Genomic DNA, 27780 nt, shown 5'->3' on the forward strand with positions numbered 1-27780 from the left:
TTATTATTATTATTGTTATTATTGTATTTTATATATGTATACCTCAGCACACAGCACATGTTTTATTATTGTAACTTGAGATATGTGTATTTCATCTGAGATTTATTTAAGACATCAACGATCCCAAGAGACAAACATCAAAAAGTGACATCGAAAGAGACTTTATATATACTTTAAAAATGATTTAGAAGAATCCGGAAAGACAAAATTACGAGCGAAAGCTACGTTGCATAAAATGGTTTCGTTTTCTACGCTTTTTCAGGTAAATAATTGTGAGAGCGAAACACTTCCTGAATAGTTAGGCATATTTGTAGAGATGTAAACGAAGACCAGGAGACCATTTGGAGATCATGTTTCTCTTTTACTTCAGAAACAGCTGTTGGTCGACGAAACGCGGTTTTTCTGTGCATGGATGATGGGTCAAACTGAAGGAAGTTAGCCTGATCGGTGTGCGTATGGAATGGAATGAATTATGGCAACTTAAAATTAAGTGTAATAGAACACTTGTGGAACTTAACTGCACGGGTGTGAAGAAGGTAAGGTTTGGGTTTCTCGGAATTGTTGATTCTCATGCATCATTATGATAACTGTCTCACCCGACTTATTTTAAATTCTCAATTAGACGTGATGGCCAGAGTCGAATTTTATCAAAAATCTATTATCCGTACCAGACGTGCATTCATTATTTGATATATTAGTCACTTGGCACGGCGTTTTCTATATTCAATCTCGATTGTTCGGTCTATTCTTTGTGGGTAAACCATTTTCTTTAAAAAAGCAGGTTGATTGCTATTGAAATTCAAGCCAATTGAATGCATTCTTGAGTCCCTTGAGTGACAAGGCGGAATCCAGCGAATACAAAGGTTGTCTTTGATTGAAACATCGAGTCTGCTGATTTGAATATTCAGATCAAATCTTGAGTATGATTAACATGGCGTGGACGGCAAGATGACTACCCGGGCGCGGACAGATTGGATTTTGTGTGGGTCTGATTTTCTTCAATGACAGAAGCGTTTTGGAAAGCTTTTGCGCCTAGCAATGGGAGGTTCTCGACAAGGAAGGTTTCACCCTTTCATTTTTCTCGGTGTGATGGCATTTTTAGTCCTTCAGAAACCGCCTGTCACGGGTAAGTTGTGGGCGATTGCAAATTTGACGACACGAAGTCACGCTAACTTTGCAGACTTATTTCATCTAACACTGATAAAACGGGAATTTACAAAATAATACAATGCTCCCAAGTCGATTGCAATACAGAAGCTTTCGTTGCGTGGCAGAGAAGTGCTGAAACCAAGAAAGTTTCAGCACACATGTTGTGGTTTACAGTGTGGGAAAATTTAATAACACTATCCGCATTTCACCTTACTTAGACTCAGAAACGTCCAACAAATCTGAGAAAAGGTCCTTTAATAGCTTTATTTAGGACTATTTTGCTACTTTGCAGAGAACTGTTGTTTAATTACAAAGTTTACCGCTGCGATACCACCGTCAGTATTCTCGGTCATTGACAAAAGATTATGCTTGCTGTACATAAATTTGGCATGTTTTGTAAACTGGAACATCGGCTTAAAATGATATGGTAGCGAATTGGTTGACCACTTTTACCCCAAGATAAATGCAACATTTAAAAAAACAACCAAAAGACTTCTTTAGAACATACACTGATGTCTAGGCTTTTGACTCCTCAAGCACAAGTTTGTTTTTCCCAGACATATTAGACCAGATGTTATTAATACTATTTTGCATATTCGAAACTGAAGATTTAGTCTTGCAGTCCTGGGTTGTCGTTAACGCAACGTGTTGCAGTCAACAGGTCATAGTGAAGACTGACTTTGCTGGTTTTCCTCGAGCAACTTTTGAACAATAAACGTTGTACAAAAGAACTATATACAGAAGGTTGATTAACTAAGCGTTGGTCGTTTAACGAAACTAGGACAGGGTCCATTACTTCTATTTGCATCTTTGCCTTTGATCGTTTTTTTTTTTTTTTTTTTTTTTTTCAATAAAATAGAAATGATTGTTTTTTCGACCGTACTGCTTAACCCGAAAAAACTTTCCTCCTAAGTTCCGATAACATCGTGCAAGTTTATGAAACATTTTTAGGTGAAGATCACTAGTACAAATTTGCGCATGTTTTAACAAAATGCTAATTTGGGTTCTTTCCACAAAAGTTAATTCTCATTTAATTACCCTATTCGTTAATCCAGTGAAGCTTAACGCCTGAAGAACATTAGAATATTCAGTTTCATGATGATTCCTTTGAACTTTTATGAATTGAATTCAGCCTGCTTGCCGTTTTTTTGTCGACAGGTAGATAAGAAGAACATAATTATAATATTCAAGTCATGTAACTTGATTTTTCCTTTAGTTTCCAATGTTACCTCACCAAAAAGGGTAACTTCAACCTCTGCTGCGTAAAATTCATCATAATTATATGAAAAAATTCAACTGATTGCCTGAACTGAATTCGCAAAAGCCTTCCTTTAACCCATTATCTTTAAGACTGACCAGCGTCTAATTTCTCCTTACAATATCACCCCTGAATCACGCATCAAAGTCACGAGAAGAGAGAAAATGATCACCAACTTGAGAAGCTTTTGATTATTAAAAAAATTCTCGTTGTCAGCACCTGAGGAAACGTAGAGAACAGTATGGATAATATGCATACTGATGTTGGTTGAAAAGACTGTCTAATGTGCATCATTTACTTCTCAGATGCTGCAATCGACATGTTGCCAAATGGCATCACCACAGTTGGTAAAACATTTCGAGTGGTGTGCACAGTTATTGGGGAGAGTTTTGTTGGGTGGGAAGATGTTAATGGTCAGCGGGTCACTAAAGTTCCAGAACCGGACGAACTACCTGAGGAGAAATACTACAGGCTAATTCAAGGAAACAGTCACACACTTGTGATCCAAAACGTTGCTGTAGCGGACGGAGGGAACTACACCTGTCGTGGAGACAAAACTGTCAAGGAGTTTACTCTATACGTCGAATGTAGGTGTTTTTGATGCTCAGTTTTTACAGAAGTACATTCCTTACTCGTTACGTAAATTTTTTAGAGCGTTTTTCGATGGAGTGTTGTAAAACCAAACCAAAGTCATCACAACAACCAGTGAGAAGAAAGGAAAAAACCTTAAGTTGCCAATGAGAACTTAAAGTTAAAACAGCTAACCAGCGCGCGACCAGGTCGTGATTGGTTTTAGTTTTGCATCTGATTGGTTGAAAGAGTGGCGCGCGTTTTCTCGACCAATCACAGAGCGAAATAAAGCAAAATCAAATCAACCCCAGTTTAAATTCGATACTTAACAGAAAACTGCTTGAACTTTGTCTAGTCCAACCTCAATTTCAATTGTTAAGAGACACCTTTATCGAATACACAGACCTTCCAAACAGAGTAAGATCTGGATACGAGATAAAGGACAGTCTTTATGATCTCTGAAATGGGGAGTGGGATTTTGAGAGCCAAGTAAACGATTGATTTATTCGTCCCTTTATTAGCTCAAGATCGATTTGATTCTTACTGACTAACATTCCACTCTTACGTCAGCTTCTGCATCTGATTCAAACCTGCCCTATCGTTCAATGACATACACTGTATTCGACGGTAACATTGACATGTATTGGGTGGGAAAAAGTTAATTTGTAATTTTTTCTAGTATAACTCCCTTTTCAACTTTCTTGATGTCATCTATTCTTACCCTAATCCACTTTTTTCTTTCGTTTCCCTTCTCTGTTCAGTTTTCGTCACACAGTTTCCCTCGGATCAAAGTCTCTTCGTTGGAAAGGCAGGAATCATTCAATGTTCCGCCAATGGCTATCCTAAACCAACTTTCAAATGGTACAAAAACAGAAGGTTGATTAACTTATCCGATCCTCGCTTCACTCGTCTGTCCAACGGCTCTCTTCTGATTGATCCAGTTCACGAACTGGACGCAGATGAGTACATCTGCCGCATTGAACAGCTGGGGGCAGGTACAGACCAAGGAACAAATCTACGAGAGGAGCAGAAAGTCATCACGGTCACTGTCAACGGTACGTTTCGTCTAGAAAAGGGAAGCTGACTTGCTTGTCTATTGTGAAATGTCAGGATTAGCTTCTTTGCGTAAACTTTAGTAAAAGGCCAGGAATTAAAAGAAAAAAAACTGTGAAATAGAAATATGGGTTAATTAATGGAGTAGTTTTCAAGTGACTGTCGTAAAACCGAAAAAAAAAAGAAGAGATCACAACAGTCAATCGTAACTAAGGTTAGCGTTATCAGTAGCCAATGAGGACTCAAAAGAAAAAGAGGCGCACTACGAAAAGTGGGAAAACCTGGGCGACCGAGTCATGCGTTTAATTTTTTTAGAGTATGGTGTGTGTTTTCTTGACCAATCATAGACCAAAGTAAAGCTAAAAGAAAGCAGTCCTAGATTACTTTCGCCATGCAATTGAAAATTATTCTAATTAACAGACCCTTTAATTTGTTGCCAGTTATTGAAATAGTATGCCCGTTACTTCTCTGATTCCCCAGTTTCCAATTCATTACTGAAGGCAATTTGGTTATCCTTTGTTGTGGTGCCTTCATGATGCTTTTTTATTAGTTGGAAATCTCTTACTTTCACTTTATTTTGAGGGTTTTCACCACTGATGACTGCTTTGCACTTAAACATCTCACTTAAAATAATTTCTTTTCTCCTATAGGTCCGCCACGCATCAATCTCGACAAGTCCTCGCCCTCTAATCTGTATTCGTTCATTGGTAACCCTTCCCCAGTGACAATAAAGTGCCTATGGTGGGGATATCCAGTTCCTGATATCCGCATAACAAAGGGTAATAAAGAGTTACCGAGTGAAGAGGTACAATCTAATCCACCACGATTGGAGGCTACTGTAACTGTGAAAAATGATGAAGATTTTACAACCTACACATGTCACGCGACCAATGTGTACGGCTCAGCGTCTTATGACGTCGCCATCAATAAAGCCGGTAAGTGGTGTTGTCCAAAGGGATGGGAGGGTCAGGTTGGTTTGTCAATTTAAGTTCCCTTTACGATAACTGTGTGAGAGTTTGAAAGTCTCATACCCAGTATGCAGTGAAGTGCTTTTCTGTTTGTTTTGTTTTGTTTGTTTTCTTTTCCCTCGTTTGTTTGTTTGTTTTAACTCAATTTTAAATTTATGCCAGGAAAACCCAGTCCTCCGACAAACATCACGTTCGTTACCACATGTGATCACTTAACAGTGGCCTGGAGAGAGCCGGAGTCTGATGGAGGTTTGCCACTGACGCATTACACCATAGAGCTAAAAGATGCCGGGAACTCGCTCGATGTCGTGTATATCGGTGTACAAACTACAAGGTTTACCTTCACAAACCGCGAGGGCGTGAAACCGAGGACACTATACAACGTCGCATTACAGGCTTTTAACCAACTTAATGACGGAAAAAAAGGAGAGAACGATGTCGTGTCTGCTTACTGTGAGTGATATGGTGACATCTTTTAAATCAAAACATGGAGCTACGCTTGTATTTTGATGTTAAGCCTAAATTTTGCAAATTTCGTTCCTAAAATCCGTTTTTATCTTCGCTATTCGTTAATAGTTCTCGACCGCTCATAGAGGATTTCGATGGGGTTAACCGATAGCCGCAAAATGGCAAAAAAGTTTAGCCTTTAACCGTAAAAATTGAAAAATGCTTACAGTTAGTCGTAAAAAGTATTAACCATAAACAGTTTTGTTTAATCGCAGCAGAAAAAAAATTAACTGTTAGCCGTAAAATAGCCAAAATTTTGAACGATAGCCGAGAGAGCCATCAATCCATGGGGGCCCTCTTTTGAGTTTATTATTACCTCTCAGTTTGGTGGTATTCTCTCTGACCGAAATAATTTTTTGAAGTCTCATTCGAGATGATGGTTTTTTAGTACCTCTCATAAAATAACGATCAACATGTAGAGAAGTAGTAGTCCTTTCGAAACGAGCCTGTAGAACAGGCGCCATTTTGTGAGCGGGTTCTGAGAAAGGTCTTCTCGAAAAAGAATATGAAAATTAACTCGAGATAAGGAACGACTGAGAAAACGAAAGAGTTGAGTTGTCAGAAATCCCTTACTTTAAGCGAGACCACGCTGAAACACTAAGCACATTGACCATTTTTCTCTTCTGTCACCACCAGGCCCTCCGAGCGGTTCCTTTAACATCACGAACACAGAGACGTGGTTAAACTCCACAAGTTTCATACTGAAATGGACTCGCCCACCCCTGGACGGGGGTGATCCTATTCTGATTTACGACATTGAGTATAGCAAGGCTGACGCCGATGGAAAGTTTGTCCACTGGAATTCACGGAAGGGTATTGGTGCGCAAGAGTACAACGTGACAGGATTACAGGGAGGGTCTAGGTACGAGTTTAGGGTATTCGTGTCTAACATCGCTGGAAGGAAAAGAGAGCCCGCGAGGAAGGAATTTAATGTATACAGCGGTGTAGGAGGAGGACCCTCCCCAGGTAAAAACACATAAGGTTGATCATAGTAAGTGCAGTTATAAGCTATTCATTTACAAGCCGACTGTATTGCGCAAAGGGCTTTCCTTGGCGATGCCATTACGAAAATTAAGGTGGCTCTGAATAACCCTCTGGCGGTTTACAGATAGGAAGGAAGGCTTGAAAAAATGATGATGGGTGGGGGGGGGGATAAAGTTTTCAAGTTGTGTGACCTTTCCTGTTTTAAGTTTCAACACAAACAATTTTGTTCTACATAATCTCTTGTGTTTCTTTTTTTCTACGTTTGGTAAAAATTTTGGAACATCAGGCTAAGAAATTTTCCTGGGGGCTACTCGCAGTTAATATGCATCTGTCATAATCGTGTCTTTTTCCAGTTCCTGCTCATAGATGTTGTATTAGTATGTTTACAAAGCAAGACTTTTAGACTTAATCCTGACGTACCTAGCAACACCAGGTTTTTCCAGCGCAATAAAACTCTCACCCACAATCAACTCTTTTTTGTCTAAGAAATGCTGAATACGAGTTATCTATGCTACAACCGCGCGTTAATTATTTTGAACGAAGTTTTAGCCATAGCGGGGCTTTTCTAGGACATCACATACAGATAGAAATGAAACAATTAAACTCCCGAAGTGAATTATAAAGATAAAAATATTAAGGAAACACATCTACCAAACTGATACCGTCTGACTCTTTAATAAAATATTCATACACGGCATCCCTGTAAGGCATGTTAACTTGTAAAACAAGTCGTTAGCTTTGCGTAGTTAGTTTGTTTTATCCTTTCAAATAAGTGTTCGTTTTTACCTGAATGGAAACACCGTGTAAAAATTAAGTTTAACTAGTATTACCAATACTGGAACTAATAGCTACCTTTAGTTTAGACTAAAACAGTGGATAGCGTCGAAGGCGCGCTCCGATTGGCTATTCCAATTCCGAATATCCTTTGCTACGAGCAACTCGTGCGGGATTTGCGCCCGAAAATATTGTAATCGTTGCAGAATTGAATAAGTTAAAATCATCTTTTTGCGCTATATTATCTAACTGTTTTAGCATATTCTAAAACAACTTTTCACCTCAGTGTCGGCGCTGGTTAGCGGCTTAGTAAATATTAACGGCTAGCCACCTCCACTTCCGTACATAGATGTTAATTATATATCGCTTTCCCTCCTCAAAGGTACAGGAACAGGAATACTACCCACTCAGCCAGTCCTAGTATACGACATCTCAGTCAACTGCACGTCATCTTACATGCAAGTCGACTTTGCCCTGAAATCTACTTATCTTGATGTCGAGACTTTCCGCTTTGAAAACAAATCCTGCGGTCCTCTCACTGTCAGCTCTACGCGTGTTTCCTTGAGAACACCGCTGGACGCCTGCGGGACCTCAAGTCGGCAGAGCGAGGAATCCATAACTTATTTCAATAAAGTCGTAGCACAAACCAAAGATCAGAAAACTGTGTACGTCGTTGAATTTCCGTTCTCTTGTACATACAACAGACAAGATACAATCGGAACACCAAGTTTTCAACCAAGAAAAAAGATCACCTTTTTTGAAGGTAAATTTTGCTATAAATTCGGGATCGGTGTGAGTATCTGAGCCATCCCTTAAAACAAACAACATTCAACTGATATCAAGGTAGGGTTAATGTTGGGTTAGAGGAGGGGTTGGTGCGCAGTTTCTCATATACTGACATGGATCCTAAATTTCTTTGTACTTTTGAGCCAAAGTGTGATCATGACGGAAATAGGAAATGTTATTTAGAGATAAACATCCCTTGGCGAAAGCTACTGTAACACTTAAATTCTGTAAACAAAAGAACGAAATTTCTCCTAAAATAAGAGTACAAATGTTTCAGGCGTAGTACTTTATCGTCATGATAATAATTTGTTCGTTCGCGCTCACCCAGATATCACTACCACACTCTTTTGATCACGCTTGTGTATCACGCACTCTCACTTAATCATCAATTTTGGAGTTGAACGTAAACCCTTTTTGGAAGCAAAACGTCAGCAAAACAAAAGAGGCCAATATAGAATTTAAGAGGTTATTTCCTCTATCTTCTTTTAGAGGGGTATGGTAACTTCTCATTTGAGATGGGTCTGTACCGAAGTGCCGAGTACTTGAAACCGTATGACGTATCAGAATACCCGGTGAACATCGACCCATTCGGTCAGTTGTACTGCCAAGCAAAATTGGACACCTCGGACCCAGACCTCATCCTCCGTGCTGACATGTGCGTGGCCACACCCAGTATGGACCCATCACACAGCGTACAGTACAAGTTTATCGACAACGGGCGAGTATTTTGTTAAATAGCATAGACGCAAGTGAAATATCGTTTGAAATTTTACTACACGTCTCGTTTAAGCATCATTGTCCTTTGTCATCAGCCACTTTTTTCTTGTTTACATAAGAGTATTCCTTTGAACTAAGAGGTGTTGCAGTAGTTCAAAATCATCTGGTCCTCATTTTTAAAGCTAGGCTTGCGGTAAAGTTGTCTATTATGATATACAGTGGGTATACAGAAGGACTATGCGGACATCAGTACATTAACTACGTCTTCAAACGTTGGAAGTAAGTAAGAAAGGTGATTGTGAGTGGGGGCTTCCGTCCCCCCTAATTAATTCTCCGAATTGTTAGCAAGACACTTTTTCCGCGAAAATTATCAGGCTGCGTAATTATCTTTTTTTTTCTCTCACTCGACAGAGTAGGGCTATTAAAGAAAAAAATAATAAAATCAAACCGTTCCAGGACCATGCTTTTAATCCACACTACTGTTTTTGTCCTTTCCAGTTGCCCTATTGATAACGGGACGGATTACACCCACACTTTGACAGACACGCAGCGCTTTCAGCTTGTGCCGTTTCGTTGGATCGCAAATTACACTGTGGTTTATCTTCACTGTAATGTCGTCGTCTGTCACAAGGAAGGAAATTCACGCTGCAGCAAAGGATGTCAGTCATCAGACCTTCGGCGCAAGAGGAGCACTGGGGACGAAGAGGAACACCGCATCACCCTCGGTCCTGTCATGCTCCGCAAACCTCTTCAATCACAATCCTATAGGACGTTTGAAGGTAATTTTGCACTCAAATTCTCCACACTGTTCTCTTTGCGTTTCCAAAGGTACCGACAAGGAGAATTTGTCTGACAGTCGCGAGCATTTTAAATTGGTGATCATTTGCATTATCCTCATGATCTTTGCATTTGATTCAAGGGTGTAACTGTAAGAAGAAAGTAACAGTCAGTCTCCGTTTGGGGTAAAATGGATAATACTTGTTTTTATTTCCGCATTGTTTGCCCCTAACTTACTACTGGTAAAACATTGATTACGAGATTCACGAAATTGTTGAAAGGGATATGTTTACTGAGGCTTGTGGAGATCCACCCATTTACGGAAAGAGTGGAGCATTAGGCTGCCGGAGTGTGTGGTCCTCTCTCAGCTTATCCAGCCTGTCCCAGGTATTCAGTTAGTAAAACGAAGCGCGATAGTATACGGTGCAGGAGTGAAAAAGGGAGGCTTGGGTTGGTTTGCGTTCTCCACGCGACCCGACCCGGCCCAGACTTCCCTCGTTTAGGTTTTGCCGACTGAACGCCTGGAACAGGCTAAGCCTACTGCACTGACATGGTTGTGGTGCAAAATGCTCGGAGTAATCAGTTTATGAAAGTGGTCTAAGATTCGAGCATAGATTCATTTACTCCACAATCCTCTCTTTAAAGCGTTCGTCCAGTAACACTTTCTTTATCTGGTCTGCAGATCCTGTACGTCAATCAAATAACGTTCACAGCCTCCCTTTATGGGTAATAATTCTTGTTATTTGTGGGACAGTGGTCGGAGTTGGTTTGGTACTCATCGGCAGTGTACAGCTCTACTGCTTTGTGGCAGCAAAATCTCAAAATGGGGCAGCCGCTATCGGAGAGAGTCATTCAGAAGAGATAGAACTTTTCTGCTCCGAAAATGTTTAGGTTGTCTTCTGTCTCAATTTTTTTATTATAATATGGGCATAGAGGGGTAGGAAGATTTAGGGTAAAAAGGAATTTCAGGAAACTACAAGAGTGCGAAAGTAGAGAAAATAGTAAAGTAACTCGGGTTTGATGAAAACTTCATTGACCTGCTTTGTATACTACCTCCTGGAAAGGCGCAGTTACGTTTCCTCGGAAAGGCGTGGGGCACGGTCTGTGATAACTAGATTGCAATAATAAAGGCCATGTTACAATGCGCACCGCAATCCAAGAAAAGGAGATCGAGGTACACCTCAGGTAAAAAACAGACTCGAGAGAGGGGTCTTTCAAAGGGCTTCTGGACTCGGTCCCCACCTGAAGACCAAATGGCATAAAACAAGAAGAAAACCTGTCTAAAACAGAAGTGAAGGGTTGTGTTCGTTAAATATTTTAAGGTATCTCTGCAGCTCTGTATGCGCTTTTGCGTGCTTATATATTCTGCTTTCGTTCGTAGGATGGTCATGTTAGGCGAGCAAATTAAGCCTGGTTAACAGAACATTTGAATACATGCTAGTTCAATTTCCGTACGTTTCTATCCAGTAAACTAAGTTTTTCGTTAGAAAACAATTGTGCAAATTTCAATAAATGGAACTTACTCTTATTTCTCCTCGAGAATAACTTTTCTTGTGAAACTTCGCCAGCCTCTACTTTCCTGATTATAGGGAAGAGGTACACTATTTCTGTGCGAACAATCTAGTTCCTAGGTATTCTCTAGGAAATAAGAGAGATTCTGGAAACGATATGGCTGTGGAAGGCGGTTGGAGAGCATATCAAACCTCGCAGAGGAGAGAGAAACATGAAACCAAAACGCCAAATCCCAGGGAGCTTAGAGAGATACTAAAAACTTCTGGAAAGGATATACTTTCGCCCCCGCCTTGCGAAGCTACTCACAGTATCCTCAAAAATTCTTATTCAACCAGGTAATGAAATCAAGCCTCCAGATCCATCAGATGCTAAGGCGACGCATGATACCCAAAGTTCATAAAGCGAAATTTTTTATTTTATTATATTCTTCCTCTAACATGGAGTTTAATTACGAACTGCATTGTATTTTATACATGACATTTGTCAGTTTTACTCCTATTGGATAAAAAGAGAGTTTGTAGGCGGCAGTTTTACGGCGTTTCTTGGTTTGTCGCGCGTCTTAGCGTAACATTTATGTGTTGCGTGACAAATATTACAAAGACGCCTACTGAAGCACGTATCGAGTAAAAATTGTCCAAACAGAGAGGAAAAAAGAGAGGGTTCACAACTTTTTCTTGTAGAAATCAGAAAACTATAAGAATTAAAAAAAAGATTACAAAAACAAGCAAATAAAACTACAAACCCTAACCAATCTATTACCACTACTTTTACTCCGTAAACATCAACAAATTAATATAACTATATTTTCATCAATAATACCTAAATTTACCAAATAGAATCCATAAATTTCATCTAATTTAAGTATTTGCTGAAAACCTGGGGAGCTTAATACTGAAATGCAAAGCCCTCTGTTAAAACAAATCTAATTCTTCTTTACAAACCATTTCATCGTCGATCAAAAACATCATACCTTTTTCCCTTCATACCATGTGTAAATATAAAAGATATTTGAGCTCGTGAGACAAAGAAAATGCCTCGTGTTCAAGAAGGAAAAACCCTTTGAGCGCGATTTGGAGCATAATGCAGGCGGTCAATAGATAAACGCGTTGCGTGACTCACGCTTCGTTAATTGTGTTCGGCTTAAAAATTACGATGTACTTAATCATCACAACCAGGCAAACGTTTCAAAAACCTCTATTAACACTCCAGGGTAAGAAACTTGGCTAAAAATTAAGAACACGCATTATAACGAAAAAACCATACGACATGAGCCGCGATTACACTTTCACTCCAAAAACATTACGTTACTGCAAAGGCCCAAGTACTGTAACACAACTGAATCCCAAGCAGAATTAGACAGCTATCATCCAGTCAGTAAACAACAACTGTCCTTCCCACGTTCACACGCTAAGCTCCCTAGCAAGCCAATGAGTAGGTTGATAATGTAAATATGTCACAACATAGAGCGGCCAATTTAAATTATATACTCAGTTGATTAACCTAATCAGTCTTGTGACACCTCCACCGACGCACCTCCGCAGTTCCTTTAGAAATTTGCCCCCTCCATTCAATGACTGGGTTGCCTGGCAACTCAAGGACCAGAGAAAGATAAGTCCGCGCTCGGAATCGCACTCTTATCTTGTGAACCAAGAAAACCGGGTGCCATTACGATAGCTGATGTATAAATCACTACAATCGATTATTAACAAACGTACTACAAAATTTATATTGTCTTCTTGAGGAACGTTTCTTGCGTTGAACTATCACTCGTCGGCACTATAAATGTCAGAGAAGAAGATACATCCCTCCTAGACAGATTGTAAGAAACGCTCTAGGCACGAGGCTTGATTGTGAAGATGTCTCTAAAAAAGACAACAGTAGGGGAAAGTCAAAAAACTTACACATTCAATCCTTACTTCCTTAGTGGTACTTGGCTATCTACCATCTCATATCCAACGCGCGCTTGTGGAATAATTATTAAAAGGTTGACGGTAAGAACCAATCAAAACGCGCGTAATGGCGCGCAAAACAGCTTATCATATAAATTAACACAGTTAACTGAGTTACATCTTACCTTCAGGATAGTTTGTGTTGTAATACTTTATCACCTTCTCGCTTTCGCCTCCTTTATTGATGGCAACCAGGACAAATTTGTAAGTCTCTTGGTTATCCATTTGACTGATTTTCGCCTCTTCTTTCTCGGTTTCTATCGTTTTCCAAGGTCCATCGCTTCCCTTCCTCTCAACACGGTACTCCAGTTTATATTTAATGTTACTGTCGCCTCCGTCGTCCTCAGGCCGCCGCCATTTTAATGTGAATTCGTCCTCCTCCAGAAGACCGCCCTTGGGCGAGTAGATGATTGGTCGACCCGGGGCACCTAAAGAATAGAGACAAAATGGCGGCGTTTTAAAACTGCGGTCGCACTACAGGGAAGAGAGGAGATCTCTTCTCGTAAGGTAAGGGTATTTTTTTTAATGTAATTAATTTCTAGGCGATGTGACTGTCATTGTTAGCCTTAAACAAGTGTTTAAATGAGAAAATGAAAAACTACCCCTTTGCCCAAGCCAAGAGCTGATCGAGTCAGTTTTGATCATCAGAATAAAATTTCACTATGTCGACGTTGACGTCGATGACATTAACCTCACAGACATTTTTATATTCCGTCAAGAAGTCTGTAATGACCAAATTCATCTTAAATGGTTTTCCCAAGTGCTTCTCTAACCTCGTTCCTCGAGTGAATGCCCAAAACCAAAGGAAATATACAAAAGACAAACGCAAGCACCAAGCAGTTGACCAAAACGATTTCGGTAAACAGAACATTTTTTGAGCGACAAAGGTCATGTGACCAAGAAAGGCGGGAAAACAAAAACAGGGAACCCAGCTAACAAAGTCAATAATTGACTTTACAAGAGCAGGACTCCAAGACCACTTATTTACCAAGCCTGATGAGCTGGACTTAGATCTTGACACTATGTATTAACTACAACAGCACTCGCGCACGCTCTAATTGACCTTGACCGAGTTGACCCAGCTGGGCACGTGGGCTAGCCAAAGTTTTTATTAAAAGAAAAGTTGACCCCGCTTGGACGGTGACACTACCGTCAAAAAAGGGTGACCCAGCTAAGGTCTTGCTTGTGATTAATATTGTCTATTATGTTGTACTTGAAGCTGGTGCTCCTGGGGTTAGGTGGCTCTAACTCCTTTTCCCATGAGGGGAACTCTTTGTTTTAGTTCATTGTTACATGATGTGACAGATTCTTACTTCACAGCTTTGACGAGCAGACAAAACCTTTTTGTGGGAGGTCAAAGAGCTACAGAGCAAATCCTTTTTATCATTGGTACTTCTGTTTATTATGTGACACAAGGTGTTGCTGACTTCCGGTCCATGAATGAAACTGTTTATGGTTCATGTAAAATGTATATGATGCCAACTTTTAAGTTTACAAAAGTGTGGATGAAACCCTAGTGTGTAATCATGCATATGAGAACTTTATGTAAAGGGAAATATATTAATGTCATATTCTTATTAATCGTGCATGCAAGCTAATTTCAATTTTTAACCATAAGTGTGACTAAATGTCAACAGAACATTATGGAGAACATGCATATTGATGTTGGGGTGTAAAGGATTGACCAGAAGCAGCAAAATTTTGTAGGTTTGTAGAGGTAACAATGATTGAATTTTCCTTACAGAACTGGGTAGTCTTCGTTTCCACGACACTTATGTCTCCCCATTCTGCCTTGTTGGTAGCCCTCACTTTGATACTGTAACGAGTGTTCCGTTCCAGGTTTTTAATCGTGTATGTTGTCGAATCACCATCAACGTTACGCGTCGTGGTTTCGTAATTCAAAACATATTTGTTGATAGGCATGCCACCATTTTCACTGGGCGCTTTCCAAGTAAGTTTGATACTATTGCAGGTGGGAACTGGTTTCAGACCTTGAACCTGACTTGGCTTTTCTGAAAAGCAAGACAAAAAGTTCTGATAAAGTTATTTTTACCAAACACCACCTCCTTTTGTCTAGTGACTAGCATCCGATTTCTATTTACTCTTTGCACCCTAACATCAGTATGCAAATTCTCCATAGTACTCCCTGGACATTTCCTAAGGTGATGACAAGGAGAATTTGTTCAAAAATCAAGAGCTTCTTTAGTTGGTGATTGTCTCCTTTATTCTCATGACCTAAATGTTTGATTCAGCAGTAATGTTGTGAGGAGAAATTGGATGCTAATCACTCTTAGGGGTTAAGGGTTAACAGTATCACCACTAACACTGCATTGAACATTAAAGTCACAAGTATGAAAGAAATGACCAACAAATACAGAGCCTTAGGATTGTTAAACAAATTCTCCTTGACCACACTACAAGAAAGTAGAAAGAACAGTAAGAGGAAATTGTATACTGATATTAGGATATGTTGGGTCAAGATCTAATAAGCAATTCACCCTTCATGCTGCTACAGAATTTCATCAAAAAAGTGGCTTATTCATAACAAAATTAACAAACTAGCTTGTTTCAAAAGGACTTTCCAAAATAACCTTCAGGGTGTGCAAGCTACTTTTGTAATTTTCAGAGAAGTGACTCAGGTATACTGTCAGGAAATCCCTCTACAACAAGGTACAAATAAGTCATAAAGCCACACATTGCATACTACACTAGCAAATCTCCTCAGTGACATTAAACAAAATTTCATACTTGCTGTTTCCATTGTCACAGTTCTATTTGTCCATCCAAACTTATTACGTGCATAACACTTGTAGTCACCAAAGTACTTGATTGCATCTGTTATAACCTCGATCTCTGCTGTTCCAGTAGCATTGGACTTCAGCTTTCCATCAAAAGTCATGACAACCCAAGGTGTAGGATATCCCTCGTATTTGCAGCGTACATATGTTGGATCACTGTTCCCCACGTAAGAGAACACAGGGTTGATTGAAGCCTTCTCATCAAAAATAGGTTTAGCTACAAGGATATATTATAAATCAGTAACAGCAAGCCTGAGTGAAATCCAAATTAGTTTGTGATTACCCAAGTGATAAGCATGAGTACTCTGATGGGCGCCCTCTCCCAATTATGCACCCACCCCTAAAGTCCTAATGTCCAACAAGCACCCCCCCTCCTCCCTCACTTTCTTAAATGGCAGCAACACAAGGAAAACCTGTTTCTATTGCCGCATCATTCAAAACTTTTTAAGAATCAGCTAAAGTCGAATCAGTACTGATTAGTAGCTTTTAACTAGGCATTCTATTTTAATAAACCACCCCTCCAATTGGCCAAAATTTTAATGTATATGCTGCTTTAAGTTTGTGCAGAAAAGTTAGCTGAAACAGAACAAAACACAAAATCCATGTAAAAGAGTGTCAATCAAAAATTTACATTGCAAACAGTAGCCGAGCCTTGAAGTTGCACAAATGTGTGTACTAGAATTTAACTATCATAAGCAAGTCTTGTATAGTGTAGCAACTCACATTCAACATTTATTGTTTTGTTCAGTCTTTTAACAATTAGATTTCCATCTTGGTCTTCAGCACTGTTCCATGCTTCACATGTGTAGACTCCACCATCCTCCACCTGAATTTTTCTGAACTCAATCATACTTTGACCACGAGTTTGCTACACAAACAAGAAATACACAACCTTCTTGAAACTTTTCTGAACCCTTTAAACCCTGGAGGGACCAGCATCTACTTTCTCCAAGCAGTAAAATTGCTTAATCATTCATTACGATCATGAAAATAAAGGAAATGATTGCCATCTTAACAAGTTTTGATTATTAAACAAATTCTCCTTGTCAACACCAAAAGAAATATATTGAGAAGAGTACAAAGAATATGAATACTAATGTTTTTGTATGGAAATTGTTTAAAATCAATAGTATCAATCCCAACTGGCAATAGGCTGCCCACTTTCATGTTTACTAAACATGAACCAGCAATACACCTAGTGATTTTATTTGCAGATCACAACAAATTTGATCATGGCAATTGGCATATAAAATTGCTACAATTGGCACACAAAATTGCCAATATCGGGCATGTCAGACATCTGCAATTTTGTACACCAATAGCAACAATTGGTAAAAATTGCAATCCCTGCTCTAGGCACACCAAATGATTTTTGCCTTTTGCTGCACTCTGCATACAAAATTATCAGCTGCATCATCCACTTCAACTGCATGAAGTATGATTACAGTTTTAGCCAGACAAGACCATTTAAAATTTTTTCACCAAAAAGTATGATGAGGATTTTTCCTGATTCTTCATTAACTGAGACAACTGAACAATTGTTATCTATTCCAAAGGCTCGGTGCATGGTTTGGGATAAAAAACCACTGCTAAAATCAATCTCATTTAAATACTCAAAACTACCAACAAGACAAAAGCCTCTCAAACCAACAGGGCTCTCAGAAAAGCTGGTGACTCATGAAATTCTAATGGCTGTTCAGATTAAGGTAGCCACCTGCACTGTTACAAAATTCCCATTTGAATACAAAGAAAACATGAATATAAAAATAAATGATCCCTAAATCACAACACAGTTCTCAAATCAGTTATCTGTTGATCAAGGATGCTTGAAAGCATAACCTTCCACACAATACATGTCACTTGTGAATAATTTGACAGTCGCATACATCAAGCATTCAACTGGTTTGGTTCAATTGAAGGATAAAATCTATCACTGATCTAATGCAATCTACCCATAATCACACAACCTTTTTCTTAATGTAATGTACCATCACCCTAACCAAAGGTGATCTAATGTAAGCGGGAGATGACTCGTTTGGTAACCAATAAGATCCTCACCTGTTCACGAGGGTCTTTCTCGCCATTCCTGGTCCATCTCACATCTGGAGTGGGAGTTCCTGTGGCTTCACAAGTTAATTTGTAATAACCACTCATCTTTACATCCTTTGTACCACCTTGGGTCGGATCAATGTTGGGTTCAACTAAAAATAGGAAAATCAAAAATTTGTCAGTTAACTGACATCTGTAAAACGGAAATCCAATTATAATTTAATGTAGATATACCAAAGTCCACAACCTTGAACTCTGTTAACTTAAACAATCAACTAAATTGAACAGAGTCCAACTCCCCTGGATTTGACCCCCATTTTTCATATACTAACAGCTACCTCAAACTTGTATTTTAGTGTTAACAACTGAGCCACCGTAAAGGGTAAAAAAGCTGACATTTCAAGCATTAGCCCTTCATCAGAGCGATTCGATTTCAATTTTCCAATCACTCTGACCAAGGGCTAACACTCGAAACATCAGCTTTTTACCCTTTACGGTGGCTAATTTACCTTTTCAACTCAGTTGTTAACACTAAATTACCTGCTATACTCTCCCACCAATGCTGCACCACAGTTTCTTAAGAAACTTACCCCTTTACCTCAAACTTGGGTTACTTGATTTTAACTAATTTTACTTTCCCTTGGCTCAAATTTACTCTGGTAATTTAATTTAGAACATAAATCTCAAAGTGTCAAAGCACAGCTGATCACCGCTGAAACAAACATGATAACAATCATGAAATTGTAGTACATTGGGCAAAATTTCTAGACTAAACATTCTAAGAAAAAATTTTTTGAATAACAAACAAATGTACAAAATGACTATTGATTGTGCAAGAATGGTACAAACATGATTCCTTTATTAATCACTAACAATAAAAGTAACATTCAGCACCAATTTCAATAATTCAGACCCATGCAAACTCAAACCATTTTAAGTTTCCCTTAGAAGTTTGAGTTAGCAGGGTTTTACAATACAACAACCCTAGAAAAGTGATTGTTTAGATTGTTGGTTTTTTCCAAGTCTCCTCATACAACCAAAATACCTTTCAGGTGGCAATTTAGACAGAGCCATAAACACAAAGCCAACTAAAAGAAGTCAATTCACGAACAAAAACTCCATTTGCTTAATGGATGTATTTTCTTGAGAAGTTTACCAGTAGCCTTTATTTGATGTACTAGTCCCAAAGTGGGCATGAGTGATTCATTTATTAAATGATCCACAGGAAAGAAAAAATTAACATGAGACGATAGGAAAATACTGAAGAGCCAGTCTTTCCAGAGTATGGCAAAACTCAACAAGATCTTATGCAAGCAAAGGAGATTATACTGTGTAAGGTAAGAAAGGGAAAAAATGCATATGTATCTGCCATACTCAGCATGCAAAGAAGTGGTAATATATCCGAAAAAGAAAGAGAGCTGGTTAAGGATGAGGAATGCAAAACATCGCCAACAATAAACTAAATTACTCAAGATCCCAACTTTGTGACATAAATGCTTTATCCATGGTACTAGCTCAAATTCCAATTTTCTTCTTGTGAACTTGCCACTCTGGTTAATTATCATGATTTGCAGTAAATTTACTAAGCCTTACCATAAACTTCAACCACTTCAACAAAAGCTTCTGCTCGTCCAACCTGCTTTTGATTTTTCCCTATCTCAATGTAGGCCTCACACTTATATTTGCCTTTTTCAAAAGCACGGTCAACTTTTGTGAAGGTCAGATTACCATCTTGAATTTTGATGTTTCCAAATTCACTCAACTCAACACCTTTGGGGGAGAACCACTTATACTTGGGAAGAGGGTAGCCTGTGGCCTCGCACAGGAAGGTGACAGGGTATTCCTCTGTTAAGTACCTCTTTGTTTGAGTGAATGGCTTGATCTTTGGAAGTTCTGGAAGACAAAAAAAGAACATAAGTTGCTTTATTTTTAAACTTAGACAACTTTACCCCCAAGCAAACCACTCATGGAACACAAAAAGACGTGAGACCTCTTCCCCCTGCCTTTCACAAGGAGAAGCTGAGGAAAACATGGGTCTATAACTGATGTAGATACAACTGGTTGAATGGTATTCCATGAAGCTAAGAACATCACAAAAGTTGAGCAAAAGAAGATTGATGATTTTCAATTTAGCGAATACTGTTCATTAAGTGGCTCTGCTTGCATTATCCATGAAGAAGTGAGCTCTCCAACACTGCCCTCATTGTAACAAAATGTATCATACTTTTAACATCATCCTAAACACTAAGGCATCTATGAAAAGTTGTTATGTGTCAGGTTACATACCTACTGCATACACCTCAATTTTCACGTCTTCCTCAGTGCCGTCTTGCTCAATACGACAGGTATAATTTCCCCCGTCTGATTTTTCCACTTTACTTATTTTTAATGAGCCATCATCTTCAATTGAGTAGCGAGAGTTTACATTTGGACCAACTCTTTTTGAGCCTTTCTTCCAGGTAAAGATTGGTGTGGGGAAGCCAGTAACGCCAAGTCTTATGGTGCCTTCTTTATCTATTTGGATGTGCTGCACATGGACAACACCTGATGTGACAACTGAAATAAACAGAGGAATTTTTGGTCAATTTTGCACTGTTCTTTATTTAAGAGAAGACACAGGAAGCATTGTTAGTTGCAGTCAGTTTCATTGAGTCTCTTCAAGTCCAGTTGTTTTCTAGGTTGCCTATAGTTGTTGACTTGTTAGATAATCTGCTACACATTACCATCAGTATGAATATCTCCATACCATTCTCTATATGTTCCCTATGATGCTGACAAGGAGAATTTGTTTCACAATCAAGAGCTGCTCTTAATCATTTCTTCTAATCCTGTGACCTGAATGTTTGATTCAGGGGTATAATATTGTACAGAGAAATTAGATGCTGGTCACTCTCAGAGGTCAAAATGCTTACAGGAATCAGTTCTAGCCATGACCTTAAACAAACTATCAAAGGTCTGTACCTGAAAAGAGTTATGAGAGTAAAAGATGGCTTCAAGAGGGTTTTATTAAAGGACTTATAGAGAATTTATAAAAAAACTACTACAGCAGTTTAAAACTGCTGTTTGAACTTGGAAGGTTTCCATGCAAAATCCACAATATAGGCAGCAAATATTTGCTGCTTGGGCAGAAACTACACTGGCAACATTGGTTATAAGCAAAGTAATGTGTAACTTACATTCAACATGCACTTTCAAAGATTCTGAATTTGTGGTTCCTTTACATGTATAAGTTCCCCCATAGGAGACCTTGACATCTGTGAGTTTGAGCTTATGGTTATTTCCAGTAGTTTCCACAAAAATTTTTTCACTGGATGATGTGGGTACTTTTTTACCAGCTGGATCAAACCATCCTATAAATCTCTCACCATCGCTCACAGTACAAGTAACACTGTTTGTCTTTCCAGGCGAGGGTGTAATGAGTGGTTTTGAAAGAGTTACTTTAGCCACTATAAAAAAAGGTAAAAAAAAGGAAGAAAAGGTAAATAAGTACTTCAAAACAATCCATTTCGCTTGATATGACTTTCAAACATTGCTATGTAAATATCAAATTTGGTAGTCTGGGCCTACATCTAATTTACCAATATATCTTGCAAACAGGTAAGGAGAATAGACAACCTCATCAGTAAGAGGGTGCTATATTGATCAAACACCAAATTCCCCAATCCAATTTGCAAGGAAATGTGTGACAGTCAGTAGGGAAAAATACTCCTATTATCTTGGGGCCCTAAGTGAATAGGGTGCACAGAGAGGAAAGAGGTATTTAAAACTAGGAACTCAGTTTCAAAAATATAAATTAAGTGACCCATTTCCTCCACGATCCAAGTGCTAAAAACAACTTCACACAGACAAAAGTTAAAAGTTAGGATGAAGAACATAAAAAATTTGAAAACGTGTGCACTAAATCATGTAAAGATATGTCTAGTTACACTATGCACTGGATGACAAGCTTTGACCTTGGAGAAAAAGAGAACATGCAAACAGTTTCCTCTATGCTTGTTTATCATACTTCACATGTGATGAAAAACAGCTGAGATAAAAGATTGATGGCTTCACGAATAACATACAATTTAGTTAAATTAAAACAATTTTTTTAACTTAACAAACAACAACTCAATTAAAGATTCACTCCGTTTCTTCAAGGCATTGCCTCTCTGAGGAGAACTAACGTCAGTAGGCAAGCTGTCTTTATTAAACGTAGAGTGGACTGAATCACAACATTAAAAACAAGAAGCCTTTTTCAAAATGTTTGTTACGTGATCCTTATCAGAGATGAAACGTGCAAAATCGCAGAGCTTTCCAAAAGGTCTTGTCATATCAGCTTAATTGACGTACACTGCCGTAAAACAGAACACGTATCAAGGGAGCTTAAAACATTTACAAATCCAGAGCCGATTGATTTGGCTCAATCCTGTCATAAATTATTCAACGAGGGAAAATCGAGGGCAATTATGAACTGTCCTTTTTAGGAGAGATATGAAAACTGGTAATTATTTCTATAGGTACTGACTTTATAATTCACTGTCAGTTAAGCTAAACGTTAAAATTTTTTATCCAACTATCTCAGAATTTACAAAAACCGGCAGATCTTTCGCGCGCAGGACGGCATTCAAGCTCTGCTTATAACAATAGATTTTGAGTGAAACAAAACAACTTCGAATCTCTCAAGTCACGTTCGATTCAAGCTAAAAGCCCACAGAGTAAATATTTAACCGAAATGCTTTCTTTTCAATAGAACGTAAACATACAGAGACGAAAAGAACTCAATTGGAAGATGGAAGCTTTTGAGAATGTAAACTTGTGGTTTATCGTAAAAATAACATGAAATAATTTGATGCTAAAGTAAGGTCTTGCTCGGTGAGTTGGTTAATTAGGGGTATTTCGTAGTAGGTGACATAAAGAGAGTAACACGTCACTCGGAAATAGACTTCCTACATTTGTTACCTCTGAATATTTAGAATAATTTTTAGCTCAAAGGAAACCCTTTTCGTGAGTTTGATTATTTATGGATTTCTCTAAGTAGTTCATATCGGGCGCGTGATTCAGTTATGGAAGACATTTATGTTTACTCTTAACAATACGACGAAAGGAATACCCGTTACGCTCCCAAAAATCTTCCATTTGCCTACCAAAAAGAAGGAAGAACCACTTATGAGCAGAGACCTCTATTCTGAATGTATTATGAACACTCCTGAAAATAAATAAAAGCTCTAACAAGGAATGTTGATGTTTGGTGAGAAATACTTGTAGCATGATAACACATCTCTCGTACGGCATCGGTCAAGGACGAAACGAGGTTAATGAAGATAAAGCCGACAGAAAACAGAAAAGGATCCTACAGAGTACATTGAAAATTTGAAACGAAAGAACAACGCAACTCTAGACTGACCACACTACATTGTGACATAACACGTTCTCGCTTTCAGCTTTCAACGTTTCTTCAACAATGTGACTTGAAGTCAATTTTGAACTCTTCGTGTATATCACACTGCAATCGACCAGATTTCTACTTCGCTAGTAAAATTTTAAATTTCTTGGCTCAGAGTTCTTTAAAATTATAAAATACTAAACGACAGATCGTAGGTGACTGGAGGAAGAGTAGACGAGGAAGTGAAAGCACTGAATCTGTTCCTTCCAAAAAAAGCCACGCCGCTTGAAACTGAACATGGGGCGTTCACAAAGGCTATTTTGAGGTAGCGACGGATAAACCGCACTGTCTCTGCTTAAAGTTTCTTCTCTGCATGCCCGCAGCAAAAATTGAAGCCCTAAAAGTGAAAAATGAATAGGCCACGCGCGTCGAGATGCCTGAGAACAACACAAGAGATCTCCATTCGAATAAGCAACGTTTATCTCAACTGTCGCCCTATGACATGTACCTATGTGGCTGAACAAATTTCTCTCGTTTAGCCCCAAAAACATTTAAATAGATTCTACTGGGCTAACTTTGAAAAAATATCTGAAGAGTTTAATAATTGCGCCAACAGAATATGACAATATCTCAGTATTCAAAATTATCAATGAACGTACTCACTTGATAGACCGCAAAAGGACGCCATACCGGCGAACAGAAGAACACACGCTCGCAACATCTGAAATTTTCCAACAAAATAAAGAACAGAAAAACTTCTCCAAGATAAAACTCAGAATAACTGTGCGAACCCCACGGCTGCAAGTGTTACTGTGGCTAATTCGAGTAACTATAAAAGAAGGCGTCAACTCTTTGGAATGACGGCGTTCTCAGTTGTAACATAATGCCTCAACGTGAGGCTTAAGTTTCGTTGACTATGTGAAAACAAAAAGATGACAGAGTAGTTTCCTGTTTCAATCGAGAATGATGTTAGTGTCAACTGTCAGCTTGATTAGATGGACATATCGCTGTATCTACGTCAAATCTGATAGAAGTGTTTTTGACGCAATCGCCGCAAAATTTGAAGTATGAAATAACCACATTTTCACTGCTAAAAAATATTAATTCTTTTTAAGCAGTGTAATGGTCTTTGTATGCTTTTCTCTCAAAGTCTTTTGATGTCGACTTTAAACATTTAACCAAATGGGAGCAAACATGTCAAAATTAATTGTTAAATATTGTTTTCGCCGGATTTGCCAGGTTTGAAGGTCAGTCTGGATCAATCATACTGCATGTGATGTGGTATTTCGAACATCTCAAAATAAAGATATTTCTTCCTGTTTACACCCCAGGTGTAAGGAAATGAGAATTTGATAAGTTAGTGAGGATAAAAAAGAGAAGGTTACATTCTTTGACTAAGCGTTGTAACTGCGGGGCAAAAGAGATCTGCCATGGAATTTTCTAGGCGTTAACCTATTGTTCCTGGAAATTACATAAACAATAAATTTAATTCATACGATGTTACTATTTTTGTGCGGGCTAAATCTTCATTATCTTGAAGTTAATGGATCTGAAGGTGCGAAGAAAAACAAAGAAAGCTGGTCACAGCGGAGCAATTAAGAGCCATTTGCGACGATTTTTACAATCATGATCTCAGATAATTATACCTTCTCGATTCGAGAGCGGAAATTAGGTAATATTGTTTTGGGTTAAGGACTGTTTTCTTGGCAAACTTTGAAGAACGTGCGATAGATTGATTTCAAGGCAGATCTGTTCACTGATGCAACCCCACACGGCCGCTCGGAATAGTAAAATGATAAAGTGTTTATCGTTTTCTCCAACTCAATACTTTGACAGAAACAAAATGAAGTCAGCTAAGCCGACCATAGTTCAACTCCAAAGTATGCAGCACTGGTTTACGTCGCCACACGTGATAGCAAAGGTCGGATCGCGGTTTTATTGAACACCCGTGAGTCCGGCTAGCGGGATCAGAGAAATGGGTTTCTGCAGGTGCAAAGGATCAAAAGGATATCACTCCATTCCTTAACTTCGTACGGGGCTAATGTTTAGCAAGTGGTTTGAATGAGAGGTTATCTAACTCAGCTGGTTTTCATGGGAATTTATCATACATGCACTTAGCCCAGGAAATCAAATGTTTGAAATTTTCTATCCGGTTTGTTTTTTCGACCCATGCAAAATATGAAAACAAAAGCGGGATGCAGGAGTTTGTAACTAGCTCGATGATTCTCTCGCTCTAAACTACTAGGAACCCATTTTTAACTAAAAAAAAAATGCGCCTTTCTATTTGCTAATCACAAATCTGTATGGCAGAGAAATTGGTAACACGCAACGCGCACGCAGCGGACTCTTTTTATTGCAAGCAAGAATATAAACACGATTACGTCGACTAAGCACGCACTGCGCGAGAGAAGTTTGTTGAAAGTTTGGAGCATGCTTAGAACAAGTCAGTAAATAGCTTACGAATTTCTAAGTGCGGTTTCAAGGAGAACGATTTAATGACTCGGCAGAGAGGATTCCCCCTACACTTTAGGTACTAAGGGTTGAACAACAGATTAGCTTTATCCGACGAATCCTGTCAGCTAACAAACGTGACCTAGAAACCCTTAGGTATCGCAATTCTTAGCCCAGTTGGTAAAGACGGCGCAAAAATGACTCAATTTAGTGGTGTGCAAGGTAGCTTCCGAAGCGGTGAAGCCGCAAGGGCGCGCTCAGTTTCACCGTTGAAAACGTGACGCGAGAAGGTGGGAAACGTGTCAAGAAGTCCGAGAGCGCCATATGACGTCAACTCGCGCGCCGGAAAGTCCAAACAAGGCAGCAGTTTCCTCATTCCATGTTGTGTTGCGTTGCTATATGAAATAGTAGGGAGTTTAAGAAAACCACGACGGCGACGGCAACGGCAACGGGAACGTCCCTAAACAAAAGGTTTAATGAGCAGAACAATGGCTATGCATATGCGTCATAAATCTTTGTAAATTTCTTCGCGTCCTCAGCTTGAAATGACCAAACTTTGCGTTGTCTGGAGAACGTGAACGACGTAGGCTAATTTTTTCTGTTTCTCTTTCTAATTTAGCGCTGTGTTCCATATTCATTTTCGAGATAGTTTGACAAAGAGAAAAAAACTAAATGACTTTGAGTATTGCGAGATTCGTAGGTAAAATATAACTTCATTTTTTAACCGAAGTTGTCCAAGGGGTCGCCGTCGTCGTTTCTTAACCTCCCTAGTATCAAATATGATAATACTTCAGTTTCGTTCTGCATACACGTTTATTTCTTATTTCAGTTTTCGCCTTGTTTTCGTTTTTCCGTGTCTCATTTTCAGCGCGACTTTGAAGGTAAATTTTGACTCAGAAATAGTATTTATTGCACACCCAAGATGTTTTATAATTTACTTAAAAACATCTAAACAATTTGCGTGCGTTGAAAATCTCATTTTAGCACTAGCTTAACAATGTCCGGCTCCCCGATGCTCTTTGGTTTGGGGGGCTAATTCTATCGTCATTCAACTGAGTTTTGTACTTCGCTAAAATAGTGATTATCAAAACACCATATGTGGGCGAATAAAAGTTCATTCAAGTTGACAAAGGTTCCATAATTGACTTATGAAACTGAGTAGAATTTATTTATAGCAATTCACCGCACGTCCGTGTAGCCGCTGTGCTCGTAAAGAAACTTCAGAGCCGAATGGTACGACCGGAAACATCAGATCCCCCAACCGCACATTTCTTTTTCGGGGAGCGATCGTCTCAGGTTAGCGAAAGGCGATCGCTTCATAACTTTAATGATCCAATAGATGACAGAAAGAGGGGCTGGACACTTAATAACTTTGTTTTTCTCTTGTCTAACTTTCCCACACACGATGCAATAAAACTTATGCAAGACACGTTCTTTCCTTTTACTGTGTGCATACGTTGAAATTTACCCAAAGTTATCTATTTTCGTCGTCTGAAATCCGTGTTAAGCATCTAAAAAACTCATATCAAATAACTTTCCGAGTTGTCTTCCAATGTCAGCTCGTTTGAACACTGAGGCAGGTGTTCTCAAACGATTTCTCAGATCATGATGCAAGAGCTTTAAAAGTAAAAGATGAACAACCAACATCCTCTTTTTCTTACAATAAAAACACGCAAGTTAATTTCTCAGATGCCAAAAATATTTTAAAAGTTTATTTGTATAAATAATTTTCTAAGTGAACTGTGTAGTGTTGCGTCATAAAAGCCAACTCTCATTTCTTGTCGATGTCCATGAATATGCACTGAGTTTTACCTTCTAAATATAGCCGTGACATCAAAAGCTCCTTTAAAAACAACCGAAGAAAATACCACTTGTGAGAATAAATAATTTTCATGAATTCTTTTGGCGAAATAACAACACAAAGAAGTTTATTAAGTAAAGAGAGGAACGCTCTCAACAAAACTTCATATTCATGGTAGCGACACTTCTGTTCGACCTCACTTTAATAGCAGAAAAAAATATGATGTCCGAGAGCAGTTTATTTGCTAAAAAATATCAAGAACTCGATCGCCACAATGAAAAAACCGCAATAAGGAGATATCGTAGGAAAATT

At 38.8% G+C, this 27780-nt stretch overlaps 2 protein-coding genes and 2 long non-coding RNA genes across 5 annotated transcripts; 3 read left to right on the forward strand and 1 right to left on the reverse strand.

Annotated features, from left to right (window-relative positions):
• The first annotated feature begins 369 nt into the window (after positions 1-369).
• Positions 370-11071, forward strand: LOC113675289 (neural cell adhesion molecule 1). 2 transcript variants are annotated; one of them, XM_027191842.2, is made up of 11 exons: positions 370-536; positions 909-1126; positions 2713-2994; positions 3739-4032; positions 4681-4965; positions 5161-5451; positions 6142-6471; positions 7646-8026; positions 8539-8767; positions 9265-9545; positions 10226-11071. In XM_027191842.2, the coding sequence occupies exons 2-11, from the start codon at positions 1039-1041 to the stop codon at positions 10432-10434; spliced, it is 2670 nt and encodes an 889-aa protein (XP_027047643.2). In that variant the 5' UTR covers positions 370-536; positions 909-1038; the 3' UTR covers positions 10435-11071. The 2 variants fall into 2 exon arrangements, with proteins under 2 accessions (XP_027047643.2, XP_089065343.1); XM_089209217.1 differs by having other exon boundaries at positions 371-536; positions 779-1126.
• A 377-nt stretch (positions 11072-11448) lies between these two features.
• On the reverse strand, positions 11449-24421 carry LOC113675290 (neural cell adhesion molecule 2). The gene is made up of 10 exons (XM_027191844.2): positions 23880-24421; positions 21028-21297; positions 20138-20407; positions 19445-19744; positions 17861-18003; positions 16526-16670; positions 15753-16019; positions 14747-15016; positions 13130-13432; positions 11449-12917 (listed from the first exon to the last, which is right to left on the reverse strand). The coding sequence occupies exons 1-10, from the start codon at positions 23935-23937 to the stop codon at positions 12841-12843; spliced, it is 2103 nt and encodes a 700-aa protein (XP_027047645.2). The 5' UTR covers positions 23938-24421; the 3' UTR covers positions 11449-12840.
• Positions 13435-20434, forward strand: LOC149044367 (uncharacterized). Its single transcript, XR_016187591.1, has 2 exons — positions 13435-13511; positions 19077-20434. It is a non-coding gene; the product is annotated as an uncharacterized LOC149044367 (long non-coding RNA).
• On the forward strand, positions 22236-23069 carry LOC149044368 (uncharacterized). Its single transcript, XR_016187590.1, has 2 exons — positions 22236-22350; positions 22584-23069. It is a non-coding gene; the product is annotated as an uncharacterized LOC149044368 (long non-coding RNA).
• Positions 24422-27780: the final 3359 nt, after the last annotated feature.

The sequence above is a fragment of the Pocillopora damicornis genome, chromosome 6, assembly GCF_964200805.1.
Source record: "Pocillopora damicornis chromosome 6, jaPocDami1.2, whole genome shotgun sequence".
Taxonomy (NCBI): domain Eukaryota; kingdom Metazoa; phylum Cnidaria; class Anthozoa; order Scleractinia; family Pocilloporidae; genus Pocillopora; species Pocillopora damicornis.

Excerpts from the sequence above, each read along its gene's own strand:
- LOC113675290 (XM_027191844.2), bottom strand. The coding sequence starts at position 23,937 with ATGTTGCGAGCGTGTGTTCTTCTGTTCGCCGGTATGGCGTCCTTTTGC. Across the intron at positions 21,298-23,879 it reads GTCCTTTTGCGGTCTATCAA|TGGCTAAAGTAACTCTTTCA; the intron begins GTGAGTACGTTC and ends CTTTTTTTATAG. Across the intron at positions 16,671-17,860 it reads AGAAAGACCCTCGTGAACAG|CAAACTCGTGGTCAAAGTAT; the intron begins GTGAGGATCTTA and ends TTGTTTGTGTAG.
- LOC113675289 (XM_027191842.2), top strand. The coding sequence starts at position 1,039 with ATGGGAGGTTCTCGACAAGGAAGGTTTCACCCTTTCATTTTTCTCGGT. Across the intron at positions 8,027-8,538 it reads AAAGATCACCTTTTTTGAAG|AGGGGTATGGTAACTTCTCA; the intron begins GTAAATTTTGCT and ends ATCTTCTTTTAG. Across the intron at positions 9,546-10,225 it reads ATCCTATAGGACGTTTGAAG|ATCCTGTACGTCAATCAAAT; the intron begins GTAATTTTGCAC and ends TCTGGTCTGCAG.